The 14495-nt window shown below is 38.5% G+C and overlaps 1 protein-coding gene across 1 annotated transcript in view; it reads left to right on the top strand.

Annotated features, from left to right (window-relative positions):
- Positions 1 to 14495, top strand: part of LOC127430759 (probable E3 ubiquitin-protein ligase HERC1) — a 131543-nt gene that overhangs the window by 56568 nt on the left and 60480 nt on the right. The window contains exons 34-41 of the mRNA XM_051680783.1: positions 30 to 269; positions 2013 to 2096; positions 2236 to 2455; positions 2720 to 3026; positions 5267 to 6024; positions 8968 to 9166; positions 9738 to 9895; positions 12848 to 12931. Coding sequence (XP_051536743.1) covers positions 30 to 269; positions 2013 to 2096; positions 2236 to 2455; positions 2720 to 3026; positions 5267 to 6024; positions 8968 to 9166; positions 9738 to 9895; positions 12848 to 12931 — 2050 coding nt within the window. The remainder of the gene's footprint in view (positions 1 to 29; positions 270 to 2012; positions 2097 to 2235; positions 2456 to 2719; positions 3027 to 5266; positions 6025 to 8967; positions 9167 to 9737; positions 9896 to 12847; positions 12932 to 14495) is intronic.

Raw genomic sequence — 14495 nt, 5'->3', positions numbered from 1 at the left:
CTGTTTCAATTTTGTCATTTGTTTCGCAGTTCTACATCACAAAGGAGAATAGGGGAAATGAAGGGACATGTATTGGAGTGTCCCGTTGGCCCATACGTGACTACAACCATCGCACCACTACAGACATGTGGCTGTACCGGGCATACAGCGGAAGCCTATATCACGGAGGTGAACTGGGCCGAGCGCTGCCCTCCTTCACTCAGGGTGACACAATCACCTGCATCCTGGATATGGAGGCCAGAACCATCTCCTTCGCCAAAAACAACAGGGTCAGTGTTTGTTTATGAGCCTTACATTGAGTGGGATTGTGAGATTGAATAATTTTCTGCTTTTCTTAACTTTTAAAGGTGCACTCAGTATTTTTTCCCCCATTAAAAAAGTTTTAATCCTTAAGAAATGAATTGTAATTTTGAAACTTGTATAAACTAATGACCACTCACATGAGATGAGGACTCTAGTCATATCAGTATCCTTATAAAAGCTGTTTTATTCTACATTGGGTAGGGGCGCCCTCATGGGGGCTGCCATTTTAGAATCACATGACCATCTGAATACTGCTTGCTTAACGCCGGTAACCGTCTTGTTATTGGACACTTTCACTCTTGGATTAAATTAATCATGGCTAATAGTGAATTTCTAGAATGGCATCTGTAAGTTACTGAGTACACCATTAAGGTGCAGTTTGCAGCCAAACAAAGCATTTCTGGTTTTAGAAGCTAGCAGAACACTTAAAGTAGTAGTTCACCCAAAAATGAAAATTCTCTCATTTGCTCACCTTTATGCCATCCCAGATAAGTATGACTTTCTGCAGAACACAAGATTTTTAGAAGAATATCTCAGCTCTGTTGGTCCTCACAATGCAAGTTAATGGTGACCAAAACTTTGAAGCTTCAAAAAGCACATAAAGGCAGCATTAAAGTAATCCATAAAATTCCAGTGGTTTAATCCATGTCTTCAGAACCAATCTAATCTGTTTTGGGTAAGAATAGACCAAAATGTAATTCCTTTTTCACTGTACTTCTTGTCATGCAGTTTCTAGGCACGATCATGATTTAAAAAAAGCATGATTATCCTTCCTAGTGCTTGACGCATGCAAAGAGTGGTAGATGGCGCTATAGGAAGTGTAATCGAGCTTGAAATCCTGATTGCCAAAGAGATTATTAATCAAGATTTACAGTGTAGTAAAAAATACATATATTTTGGTGTTCGCTTCAAAAATCAACTGAATTACTTCAGAAGACAATCATTAAATCACTGGAGTCATATGGATTATTTTTATGCTGCCTTTATGTGCTTTTTGGAGCTTCAAAGTTTAGGTCACCATTCACTTGCATTGTATGGACCTACAGAACTAAGATATTCTTTTAAAAATCTTAATTTGTGTTCTGCAGAAGGAAGAAAGTCATGAACATCTGGGATGACATGAGGGTGAGTAAATGATGAGAGAATTTTGATTTTTGGGTGAACTATTCATTTAAAGATGACATGAGATCAAAATTAACCCTGTTTGTTTTATTAATAAATATTCATGGGCTTATTATGCACAAATAATGAGTGCACGTTATTCTAAAGGGGAACATTTTTTTTTTAAATAATTAAATAACTTTCTTTGCTACTGGAACCATCTCTTTTCAGAAATAAAATAATATTAACCAATTAAATGTATTGCCTACTTTTCACAATCCAATCAAATCCAAATATGCATTATTTCCTGTTAAATTTCCAGTTTCACACTAAATTACATAATATTACAGTATGAAGGAGCATCTGTTGCCAATTCAAAAATATATTAAATGTAAAGAACATGTGAAATGCATTTGCAACTAATTTAAACAAATATTCCGTGTTAAATATAAGCTCCATCACACCTGTGACATGCTGTTGATTATCACAGAAACAGCACTTGTCCCTCTGAACAAAAAAATGTGTTTACAGAAATAAATTGCAGTGGACATCTTTCGGGAAAATTGTCTTAGTGTAATGTGTTTTTGTGTATGTGTGTGGGTGGGTAGGAACCCAAGCTGGCTTTTGAAGGAGTGGATGCAACAGAGCTCTATCCATGTGTTCTCTTTTACAGCAGTAACCCTGGAGAAAAGGTCAGCCCATTCAAAAACCCTCCAATGGATAATCAAGAGTTCTTTTTATTCAACTGAAATGAAAAAAAGTCAAACAACATTTGTATGAGTGTGACTCTTGCAACTTACAAGAACCTCCTGTTCCCCCTTTGGCCTTTAGGTGGCGCTGTGTGACCTGCAGATGCGTGGAATGCCTAGTGATCTTTTGCCAGGAGAGCCACTGTGCAGCCCGCGGGCGACAGTTTTGCTGGAGTCCACAATTCAGCTGCTGAGACGGCTGTATGTGAACGATGGCTGGGTTCATCATATCAACCAGCACATGCTGAATAAACTCCAGCTCATAAACCCGCTAATGAGGGAGGGAGCACACAGCAAGATAGGTCAGTTGAATTGTGTGCTTTTGTGGTTTATTAGTTTGTCTCACATATTTGTTTCTTTGACCTTATTAAGATGCCAATTCAGACTTGGACACAGAATTTAAATCTTAACATATGGGTCTACATATTAGGAGTAACTATTGGTTATGCTTATCATGGCATACATTGTTTTGAAGTGTTTAAGGGGTCAATTTAATCAACTATTGTGTGACTGCAGCATTAGTTACTGGAAGATTTAGAAGGTTCATGTATTCTGGCTTGTACCAGTAGGTCATGCCAGTAAGGACTCTGATGAGAAATGTGCAGCAAGAGAAAGGAGCTCTGCTTGGACAGATTTTGGGACATCGACAGATCACCTCTCTGGCCCTGCAGGGCTATCTGACGCCCAGCTCAGTGTGCTGTGCACTGAAGTCTGGCCTGTCATGGCCCTCATCGGTGGGGTGGACAGTGGCCTTCGTGCTGGAGGGACCTGTATGCACAAACCCAGCGGCCGAAGGGCGACCCTGCTTGGGGTACTGAAAGAGGGAAGCCCCCTGGCCAAGCTGCAGTGGGAGGAGACAGATTTCACTGTGAGGTAAGATAAATACACACATATAATCTCGAAATATGTCTACCAACAGTCAAATATCCGGTATTACTGTATACAGTGTGTGTGTGTGTATATATATATATATATATATACACACACACAGTTGAAGTCAGAAGTTTACATACACTTAGTTTGAAGTCATTAAAACTAATTTTTTAACCACTCCACAGATTTCATATTAGCAAACTATAGTTTTGGCAAGTCATTTAGGACATCTACTTGGTGCATGACACAAGTAATTTTTCCAACAATTGTTTACAGACAGAATGTTTCACTTTTAATTGACTATATCACAATTCCAGTGGGTCAGAAGCTTACATACAATAAGTTAACTGTGCCTTTAAGCAGCTTGGAAAATTCTCAAAAATTATGTCAAACCTTTAGACAATTGGCCAATTAGCTACTGATAGGAGGTGTACTGAATTGGAGGTGTACCTGTGGATGTATTTTTTTATTTTTTAATTTCAAACTCAGTGCCTCTTTGCTTGACATCATGGGAAAATTAAAAGAAATCAGCCAAGACCTCAGAAAAACAAATTGTGGACCTCCACAAGTCTGGTTCATCATTGGGAGCAATTTCCAAATGGCTGAAGGTACCACATTCATCTGTACAAACAATAGTACGCAAGTATAAACACCATGGGACCACGCAGCCATCATACTGCTCAGGAAGTAGACACATTATGTCTCCTAGAGATGAACGTAGTTTGGTGTGAAAAGTGCAAATCAATTCCAGAACTGCAGCAAAGGGCCTTGTGAAGATGCTGGAGGAAACCGGTAGACATGTATCTATATCCACAGTAAAACAAGTCCTTTATCAACATAACCTGAAAGGTTGCTCAGCAAGGAAGAAGCCACTGCTCCAAAACCGCCATAAAAAAGCCAGACTACAGTTTGCAAGTGTACATGGGGACAAAGATCTTACTTTTTGGAGAAATGTCCTCTGGTCATTATGGCCAAACAATTTGTTTCATCAGACCATTGTTACGTTTGGAGGAAAAAAGGTGAGGCTTGCAAGCCGAAGAACACCATCCCAACCGCGAAGCATGGGGGTGGCAGTATCATGTTGTGGGGGTGCTTTGCTCCAGGAGAGCCTAGTGTACTTCACAAAATAGATGCCATCATGAGAAAGGAAAATTATGTGGATATATTGAAGCAACATCTCAAGACATCATTTAAGAAGTTAAAGCTCAATCGCAAATTGGTCTTCCAAATGGACAATGACCCCAAGCGTACCTCCAAAGTTGTGGCAAAATGGCTTAAGGACAGCAAAGTCAAGGTATTGGAGTGGCCATCACAAAGCCATGACTTCAATCCGATGCATGCGCAAGCAAGGAGGCCTACAAACCTGACTCCGTTACACCAGTTCTCTCTGGTGGAATGGGCCAAAATTCCAGCAACTTATTGTGAGAAGCTTGTGGAAGGCTACCCAAAAAGTTTTATTCAAGTTAAACAATTTAAAGGCAGTGCTACCAAATACTAACAAAGTGTATGTACATTTCTGACCCTCTGGGAATGTGATGAAAGAAATAAAAGCTGAAATAAATCATTCTCTCTACTATTATTCTGACATTTCACATTCTTAAAATAAAGTAGTGATCCTAACTGACCTAAGAGAGGGAATGTTTTCTATGATTAAATGTCAGGAATTGTGAAAAACGGAGTTTAAATGTATTTGGATAAGGTGTATGTAAACTTCACACTTCAACTGTGTGTGTGTGTTTTATTATATATATATATTAGTACTACTGTATACATTATTCCTTATATATTCTAATATAAGATGTATTTTATTATCCCTCCCCTCCAACCCCTATTTTTTTTACTCATTGAAATACATTATATTATGGAATTAAAATTGGTTGCAAATGTTGTTTCACATTGACTTCAAGTGTGAAATATTCTAGTTAATCATGGCATGATACATTGTAAAACATATGTTTACCAGCCTTGTCTTTGATTTCTTTGTTCAGAAGCCATTGTAATTTTTGTATGTTTGTTATATTGGTCCTGTTCTTTTTCCAGTTGCATGCATCTTTTATCCTTTTTTATATTTGATTTCTCTTCCCTTTTTTTGTATTGTCTTCGGTCATTTCTCTTTCTCTTAATTTTTTTTCTAATCATTGTTTCCTTTCCACACTTTCTTTTGTTTCCACCTTACCCCCTTCATATCACCTCTCATCTTCATACTGCTTGTGACCTGCTATTATCCCACTAATCCAAAGCTTCCTGAATTCTTGGTCACCTAGTGACATGCCTCTCTCCTCCCTGGAGCCTTGCGACGTCCCCCAGTTGGACATGTCCCGCTGCTTTGGTCTCAAGCCGTCAGTCCTGTTTGACCTCATCCTGATGACTGGCATTCTGGAAGAGCAAGAGCCTCCATTGGCATCATCCGGGACATCGGGAAAGTCAAGGAACCGAATTAGCTCTGAGGGTGGCCCACGTAGTGAGCTGGAAAGACGACTGGACGAAGACATTGCTCGTATTATGATGGACGAAGACAGGACAGCCTTTCCGGTGGACAGAAATAAGGCAGAGGAGAACCAAGATAACATGTTCAGAACCCACAATCAATCAAATGATGACTGTAACAGTCCACCTATACTTGCACTACAACCCAGAGTGGACTTCTTTGCGTTGGAACTTCGTGCGATTCACATTTCCTACCTCCTCCTGGGGGCGCTTAAGTCCCTGGCGGTCATTCTGAGCTGCGGAAAGTTCACCGATCTTCTCCTGGTCCCCAAATCAGATGCAGGTGTCAGCCTTACAAGCCCTGACTCAGCAAGGACCTCTGCTGGTGGGGAGGAGAATGTCAAGCTGCGCTCTGTGCTACAGTTCGTTGTGCGGAGCATGGTGAAGTGGGCTGTGAGACCCTGTCCGATCAAACAGGCCGTGGCTTTATCAGACCTTGAGCGGGCTCAGATCATCATCTTTAAAGGGGCGCTGACCAGACTGCAGGAGGATGGAAGCAAGGAACACAAAGGTTTGTAGCTTTTGCATGAACCTGTGAGTAGGATTGGGAGCCTAGAATCTTTTTCAGAACTGCTTCCATTTTTTATTTATTTTTTTTATATACCAGAGCCAAATGATTTTCACAACTTTCGGTTCTGTTAAAGGTTTTCATATGTGCATTCTTCCGGCTATGCGGACAAAACACTGTTCTAAAATACACTGACAGTGTTTCCTGCCCACTACGCAATTCTGCAGCACTGCAGCACCACTACTAAATCAGCAGCACGAAACATATAGGACGAACATTGAAGCCTGATTCCCCAAAGAATGACTCTTATGAGCTGCTTCTTTTGAATCTACAGCGCAAAACATATAGCATGACCAGTTTAGACCGATTCGCGGACAAAAGACTCATGTGAGCCGGTTCTTTTGGATCTACAGTGCAAAACAGTGTGAAAAGTGTAGTTGCATTTCCAAACAAATGACTCTTATGAATCGGTTCTTTTGAATCTATGCCACAAAACATACACCACGACCAGTGTAGTCGGATTACCGAACAAATTACTCTTATGAGTCTGTTCTTTTGAATCTATGTCGCAAAACATACAGCGCAACTAGTGTAGTCTAAATAACAAAAAATGACTCCTGTGAATCAGTTCTTTTGAATCTATGCTGCAAAATATACATCACGACCAGTGTAGTCCGTTTCTTGAACAAATGACTCTTTTGAGCTGGTTCTTTTGAATTTACAGCACAAAACATATTCAGTGCAACCAGCATAGCTCCATTCCCCAACAAATTACTCTTATTAGTCGGTTCTTTTGAATCTATGGCGCAAAACATACAGCGTGACCAGTGTAGTCTGTTTCAAGAACAAATTACTCTGAGCAGGTTCTTTAGAATCTACAGTGCAAATCATACAGCGCTACCTCCGTAACTAATTACTCCTGTCTGATGGTTCTTTTTGATGAATGAAAATCTTACTGAACTGCAAGTCAGTGAACTTCTTCATGTCCAACTAGAAATGAACCAACAATTGTTACTGTGTTATATGGACTGAAATGTGAGACTTTAATCAGAGTAATTCACTGATTCTTGAGATAAGGGACAAACCATGTCTTAAATACAAAAGTCATCTTTAACAATAAAAATACTGGAAAAGTTCAATCTAAAGGAAATGTGTATACTCATGGCATTTATTACTTATGTTTAAATAATTTCATTAGAATTTTTAAAAATGCATGATCTATACTTGGAAGCACATGTAACTTAACCTGTCCTCAGCAAAAGGTCACAATGTTAAACTACCAAACAAGGAGTTTAAAAATGCAACAAATTCATACATATAAATATCAAATGAAAGGTAGGGATCTGTAAGATATCTAACAATACAATAATGTAAACTCTGAATTATATTTTCCATATAAAGCATCCTATCAAATTTGTGTTCTTAATTTGCATGAACTCATGGTCTGTGAGTGGCTCAATGTCATGGTCATGGCTCAATGTCATGCTCAGCTATAACTCTGAGGTCCCCTTTCCCACTTCCTGCTTATGGTGGATGCAACAGTAGAACACGTGGCCTGATAAATGTAGTATTTTTTCATATTTTAAACAAACTTTGTTTAAGTCTCTGCGGTCACAGCTTCTTTCATTCCCATTATGATAATTTCTGTTAGAACTGTGGGATACATTTTGGCATTTTAGTTTAGGTTATAGAGGCAGCTTCAACTGAGGAAAAAACTAAATGGCTCCAGTGTACAACACATGGTTAAGATGGAAAAATATTCACTTTTTGTGATCAGAATAATATGAAAACTGATTTTTGATTTTTGTATGTATTTTATCACTTAACTCCATTACTAAACAGTATTATTAGATAATTAAAGCCTTTACACTCTTGTTGGATGGATCATATTATAATAGCATGTTTTTAGTGTGTCTGACGGGGTTGACACAAACCACAGAAAGATGTAAGTTATAAAGTGAATAAATGTACATTTTCATAAAAAAAAAAAAAAAAACATTTTTATAAAAACCTGTTCCCTTACATTTTTCATTAGCTGACACTTTTGTCTACAAATATATCCATTTCAAATTAATTTAGTAGTAAAAAATAAACTTTACAAATTTTAAACATGTTTTGTCCCTTATCTCAAAAATCTGTGAAAAATAATAATACATTTTTTTTTTTTTTTCTCTTAAGTACTAAAAGAATCGTTAATAGAACCCTTAAGGAGCGGGGATTGTTAATTGGAATCTGAACCGGAATCGTTAAATTCCTTACTATTCTCATCTCTATACAGTATGGTAGTGTGTTTGGTAGGTTCCCTTACAAAAAATCTAGAGTTCTTACAAACTTGCTGCAAACTTGCCGCAGATTTCCCACTCTTTATTTTCACATGCAAATGAGCTTTCGATTCTCCGCAAATGTTTGCCAGAAGTTTGCAGCTCTTCACCGGTAGTGGTGAACCTGCAGCAAACCTTTGGCGACAATAAAGAGTTTGCCACAAAGCTCATTTGCATGTGAAAAATAATGAGTGGCGAATTTGCGGCAAGTTTGCTAGAACTCTCGGTTTTTATAAGGGTTTTCAAATAAGCGAGAATAGCTTAGATAGTGTGTTGTTAAATATACTTAGCGTTATGTCGAAAGTGGACGTTTTTTAAAGGGGCGATGCTCTTTTGAAATAACCGAGTTACGGGCTGTTCACAAAGGATGTGTTCTTATGTTCAAAAACAGCCAGAGAAAATGGAAAATTGTCATAAAATAATTTCCACTGCTTTTAGTGCAAGAAACCTTGACTAAAGTTTTACAAAAGTGTAATGCAATCTTTAAAACTTTGTTTCCTCTCAATCAGCTGTTGTCAGTGCAGCCAATCAGTGCGTTTTATATTAGCTATGATAAATTGACTTTTATTGTTTTCCATTTTTTCCATCATGTCCCCTGACCAGATTAACTTCTCTATTTGCCTAGATTCTGGAGGTCACTCCTCTCAGCCCGTGTCCAAATCCTCCAGTTCCGTCTCGCTCTACAGCAATGGTTCTGAGGGTGCCGCCATCTTCGGCCAGTCAGCTTCCCCCTCCACCAGTGACCTCACAACGTCCCTCCTCACTGCCCTGCAGGCTGACGGCTTGGAGAACTTTAACCCTTTCCTGCCCATCAACTTCTTACAGTAACTTATCTCTCTGATCCATACTGTGATTATTCAATAAAGGTTCAATTTCAATTTGATTAAGTATTATTTAAGTGTTAATTAATATTAAGTGATTTTTTGATGTTACTCAACAATTAACTACAATTAATGTAGTTCAGTCATTTTAGGAAATGTATTCAATATTAGGGATGTCTAAATGTTAAAGCGGAATGTTTTTGTTTTCACATTGTGTGAAAGGTACTTGTTTTCTGTCACTTAAAAGTTCAATATTTTGTAATTACTCTGAAATGGGGATCAGAACATGAGGAAGTATACACACACTCACTCATACACACCATATTTGGATGTTCTTACTCCAGATCATCTGTGACACACACTTACGCACAAGTCATTGAGAGTGCAAGTGAGAACACAGGTGAGTGTGTGTGTTTGTAAAGCTGTGTGTATGCTTTAAACTCATGCTGCTAACTGTGCAGAGTTGATTGATATCACAAGAGTTCTGGCTTGGAAAGCCTGTGTCTAACTGCATGATTGCTTAGTAGCTGGTGCAAGCTGTTTTCCTGTGTGTGTTTGTGGCTGGTTTCTTTAGGCGGATGGTGCTGGCCCGTTTTCCCACATTGACTGGTCTAGTCCACAGTCCAGTTCTGCCCCCTGGGCTCAGCCTGACTACCTCAGCATCCTGTGAGGGATTTACTGAGCAGCAGACCAGCTTCCTGGAGCCCTGTGGCCAGACCAGGACCCCCGTGGGTAAGACTAGTGCAGAGGAGAGGATAGTCTTCGATAATAAGGAATTTGTCCCTGTGATTGTTTGATTATAGTCAACAAATGTCAAGGTAAACATGCAAGGCAAGTTTATTTATATAGCACATTTCATACAAGGTATACAGTTGTGCTCAAAAGTTTGCATACCCTGGCAGAAATTGTGAACTTTTGGCATTGATTTTGAAAATATGACCGATCATTCAAAAAACTGTCTTTTATTTAAGGATAGTGATCATATGAAGCCATTTATCATCCTGATCAAAAAGTTTACATACCCTTGAATATTTGGCCTTGTTACAGACACAAGGTGACACACACAGGTTTAAATGGCAATTAAATGTTACTTTCCCACACCTGTGGCTTTTTAAATTGAAATTAGTGCCTGTGTATAAATAGTCAATGAGTTTGTTAGGTCTCACTTGGATGCACTGAGCAGGCTAGATACTGAGACATGGGGAGCAGAAAAGAACTGTCAAAAGACCTGCGTAACAAGGTAATGGAACTTTATAAAGATGGAAAAGGATATAAAAAGATATCCAAAGCCTTGAAAATGCCAGTCAGTACTGTTCAGTCACTTATTAAGAAGTGGAAAATTCGGGGATCTCTTGATACCAAGCCAAGGTCAGGTAGACCAAGAAAGATTTCAGCCACATCTGCCAGAAGAATTGTTCGGGATACAAAGAAAAACCCACAGGTAACCTCAGGAGAAATACAGGCTGCTCTGGAAAAAGACAGTGTGGTTGTTTCAAGGAGCACAATACGACGATACTTGAACAAAAATGAGCTGCATGGTCGAGTTGCCAGAAAGAAGCCTTTACTGCGCCAATGCCACAAAAAAGCCTGGTTACAATATGCCCGACAACACCTTGACACGCCTCACAGCTTCTGGCACACTGTAATTTGGAGTGATGAGACCAAAACAGAGCTTTATGGTCACAACCATAAGCACTATGTTTGGAGAGGGGTCAACAAGTCCTATAGTGAAAAGAATACCATCCCCACTGTGAAGCATGGTGGTGGCTCACTGATGTTTTGGGGGTGTGTGAGTTCTAAAGGCACGGGGAATCTTGTGAAAATTTATTGCAAGATGAATGCAGCATGTTATCAGAAAATACTGGCAGACAATTTGCATTCTTCTGCATGAAAGCTGTGCATGGGACGCACTTGGACTTTCCAGCATGATAATGACACTAAGCACAAGGCCAAGTTGACCCTCCAGTGGTTACAGCAGAAAAAGGTGAAGGTTCTGGAGTGGCCATCACAGTCTCCTGACCTAAATATCATCGAGCCACTCTGGGGAGATCTCAAACGTGCGGTTCATGCAAGAAGACCAAAGACTTTGCATGACCTGGAGGCATTTTGCCAAGATGAATGGGCAGCTATACCACCTGCAAGAATTTGGGGCCTCATAGACAACTATTACAAAAGACTGCATGCTGTCATTGATGCTAAAGGGGGGCAATACACAGTGTTAAGAACTAAGGGTATGCAGACTTTTGAACAGGGGTCATTTCATTTTTTTCTTTGTTGCCATGTTTTGTTTTATGATTGTGCCATTTTGTTATAACCTACAGTTGAATATGAATCCCATAAGAAATAAAAGAAATGTGTTTTGCCTGCTCACTCATGTTTTCTTTAAAAATGGGTCATATATTACCAATTCTCCAAGGCTATGCAAACTTTTGAGCACAACTGTAGTTGTGTGGCGTCAGGTGAGAGAACTTCCTCTAACTTAACCCTTAAGACACTGCACATAATTTGCACTTTAATTGACTGTATGCAGTGCACTGCTATGCTGTCTTGCTTTGCAAGGATGTTTTAATTTGTCACATACTCACTGATTGTAAGTGTTTTTTTTTTTTTTTTGCTTGTTTTTTTTTCTTTCAATTTTACACCCTCTTTTGAATCTCATAATGAATTACAAAAGCAATTTATTATCTAATTATATTTTCTGATTTATTTATTTTTTTAAGTTTGAAAGTTTCATAGAATGTGTAGACTATTTTGTTCATATTGTTGACCAGTGAATTATGATGTTATTCAGCTGCCTTATCAAGCACATTGGCTTTTAAGGAATAGTTCACACAAAAATGAAAAATCTCTTATTTACTCACCTTCATGCCATCCCAGATGTGTATGACTTACTTTCTTCTGCAGAACACAAAGATTTTTAGAAGAATATTTCAGCTCTGTAGGTCCATACAATTCAAGTAAATGGTGACCAAAATATTGAAGCTCCAGAAAGCACATAAAGGCAGCATAAAAGTAATCCACATGACTCCAGTGGTTTAATCCATGTTTTCTGAAGCGATCAGATTGGTTTTAGGTGAGAACAGACGAAAGTATAACTCCTTTTCACTATAAATCTTGACATGAACAGTCTCCTTGGCGATCATGATTTCAAACTTGATTACACTTCCTAGCGCCATCTAAAGCCACGCGCATGTGTTAAGCACTAGGAAGTGTAATCATGATTGTGCCTAGAGACAGCAATGGCTAGATGTACAGTGAAAAAGGAGTTACATTTTAGTCTGTTCTCACCCAGAACCAATTGGATCGCTTCAGAAGACATTGATTAAACCACTGGAGTCGTTTGGATTACCTTTATGCTGCCTTTATGTGCTTTTTGGAGCTTACAAATTTTGGTCACCATTAACTTGCATTGTATGGAAGTGATACAGAGGATAATATTCTTCTAAGAATCTTTGTGTTTTGCAGATGAAAGAGAGTCATTCACATCAGAGATGGCATGAGGGTGAGTAAATGATGAGAGCATTTTGATTTGTGGAACTATCCCTTTAGCCTTGTGCTTTTATTATTTAATGCAAAGATTTCATAAATTGTTGAGTAATCTTATTTTCTTGACTGGCTGCACGAGTCAGCCCAGTCGTGACACTTTCTGATTCATCGTTTAATCTTTTCATTTCTGTCCTTCAGAACAGCCCCAAATGTTTGTCCCAGTTCGTTTGCTTGAAATGGGCTTCTCAATGGGACACATCTACAGGGCAATGGAGGCTGCAGGTACCTAAGAGTGCTTGCAACATTCTGCCAGTCTCATTCTTACCTGGTTAAAAAGCAATCATATGCTGATATGACATTAAAAATCTGCTCAACTGTTACAACAGTCAGTTTTGCTGAATTTCCCAAGATTAGAAAACAGACAACTTCTGTTTAAAGGAATACATAGTTTGCCTAAAATTAAAATTCTGTCATTTATTTATTCGCCTGAATGCCCCTCCAAACCAATATGAATTTCTTTCTTCTGTGGAACACAAAAGGTGAATTTTAAAAAAAAGGCTTCACTGGGTTTATTTGCCATATAATAGAAGTGAATAGTGACTCCAGTCTGTCAAGCTTGAAAAAAAGGCAAACAAAAATGCCATATAACAACAAAAGAAACTGATAATACTCATGCACTATATTCCAAGTCATCTGAAGCCATGTGTTGGTTTTAAAGGGATAGTTCACCCCAAAATGAAAATTCTCTCATCATTTACTCACCCTCATGCCATCCCAGATGTGTATGACTTCCTTTCTTCTGCAGAACACAAACATAGATTTTTAGAAATATATTTCAGCTCTGTTGGTCCATTCAACGCAAGTGAATGGTGGCTAGAACTTTGAATCTCCAAAAATCACATGAAGTCAGCCTTCAAGTTATCCATAAGACTCCAGTGGTTTAATCTGTCTGCTGAAGCGATATGATATGTGTGGGTGAGAAACAGATCAATATTAAAGCCATTTTTTACTATAAATCTCCACTTTCATTTTCACTTCCACATTCTTCTTCTTTTGTTTTTGGCGATTCACATTCTTTGTGCATGCCGCCACCTACTGGTTGGGGCTGGTCAAAGATGGAGATTTATAATAATAAAAACAAGACTTAATTATTGATCTGTTTCTCACCCACACTTATCATATAGCTTCTGAATCAAAATCAGAATGAGCTTTATTGCCAAGTATGTTTACACACGCAAGGAATTTGTCATGGCGACAGAAGCTTCCAGTGCGAAGACGATAAAAAAAAAAATATATATACAACCTATACATACAAACATTTGAAATATACATATAAGCATCGATACATAAACAGTGAAATAAGAATAAAAAATAAAATAAAACAGATAAATATATAGAGGAAGCTACAGTAAGGCAATAATGTTGATCAAATATGTTTCATACAGATATACAGTTATGTACAAGGTGATTTAATGTATTGTGCAGAAGAGGTAGGATATGTAAAATAAATATAAATGGAATATAAATATGAATGAATAGTTGAATATGCACATGATTGTTTTGCCACAATGGAGAGTATTGGAGGCAGTTTTAACTGTTCATAAGTTGAATGGCCTGAGGGAAGAAACCATTCTTGTGCCTGACTGTTCTGGTGCTCAGTGCACTGTAGCGCCAGCCAAAGGGCAACAGTTTAAAAAGGTAGTGTGCTGGGTGAATGGGGTCCAAAGCAATTTTTCCAGCCCTTTTCCTCATTCTTGAGGTGTACTGTTCTTGGAGGGTGGGAAGGTGAGAACCAGTAATCTGTTCAGCAGTCTGGACTATCCTTTTGAAGTCTTCTGATATCTGA

Source organism: Myxocyprinus asiaticus, chromosome 40 (assembly GCF_019703515.2).
Source record: "Myxocyprinus asiaticus isolate MX2 ecotype Aquarium Trade chromosome 40, UBuf_Myxa_2, whole genome shotgun sequence".
Classification (NCBI taxonomy): Eukaryota; Metazoa; Chordata; class Actinopteri; order Cypriniformes; family Catostomidae; genus Myxocyprinus; species Myxocyprinus asiaticus.
Note: the sequence above shows the minus strand (reverse complement) of the source record. Positions and strands in the feature narration are given on the sequence as shown.